The 760-nt window shown below is 53.4% G+C and overlaps 1 protein-coding gene across 1 annotated transcript; it reads right to left on the reverse strand.

Annotated features, from left to right (window-relative positions):
* Positions 1 to 439: 439 nt before the first annotated feature.
* On the reverse strand, positions 440 to 760 carry LOC135596485 (uncharacterized). Its single transcript, XM_065088532.1, has one exon. The coding sequence runs from the start codon at positions 758 to 760 to the stop codon at positions 440 to 442; it is 321 nt and encodes a 106-aa protein (XP_064944604.1).

Below are 760 nucleotides of genomic sequence, written 5' to 3' on the forward strand. Positions count from 1 at the left end.
GTCAAGGAGGATCCCTTTGCCTCGTTCCCCGAGGACCTAGACATAGGTATGCCGGATGAAGTTCCCTTCGATGATAGTGTCGGGGGCTCTGACGGTTAGGGTAGAAACTTGTAATAATATAGGGTGTTGGCCTAGTCCTGTAACCCGATTTCGATTTAAATGGAAAATTTGCTCAGACTTCTGTTTCGCTTTTGACTATACAATTTTTTTTTTTAAGATTTCAGATGTTCCATGTCCTTGGCAAAGAACAGCCAGCCATCGTCGTGAGCTGGTACGTGCCCGGTCAAACAATCTTGATGACCCGATAAGGTCCTTCCCATTTGGGAGTAAGTTTACCGTGCGCTCGGGTTGGGTTACTTACCTTGGCCCTGCGGAGCACTAGGTCGTCCAGCTTGATAGGTCGGGGGCAGACCCCTCTGTTGTAAATCCTGGCGACGGCTCACTTGTAGGAGAGGGCCTTCAGGTGCGCGTCGGCTCGTCTTTCCTCGAGCAAGTCCAGCCCGACTTGGAGTCCGTCGGCCGATGTCCTTTCATTATAAGATTCCGTTCGTGGGGTGGTAATCTCCACCTCAGCATGTAGGACGGCCTCGGCGCCGAACGCTAGGCTGTAAGGGGATTCCCCAGTTGCGATTTTAGGTGTGGTCTGCAAGGACCATAAGACGCTCCGGAGCTCGTCAACCCAAGTGGATTGGGCCGCGAGCATCCTTCTCCTGAGTCCGCCCAGGATGGCTCGGTTGGTCACCTCGGCCAGCCCGTTCAT

The sequence above is a fragment of the Musa acuminata genome, chromosome BXJ1-11 (assembly GCF_036884655.1).
Source record: "Musa acuminata AAA Group cultivar baxijiao chromosome BXJ1-11, Cavendish_Baxijiao_AAA, whole genome shotgun sequence".
NCBI lineage: Eukaryota > Viridiplantae > Streptophyta > Magnoliopsida > Zingiberales > Musaceae > Musa > Musa acuminata.

Coding starts and splice junctions, on each gene's coding strand:
- LOC135596485 (XM_065088532.1), bottom strand. CDS start 760: ATGAACGGGCTGGCCGAGGTGACCAACCGAGCCATCCTGGGCGGACTC.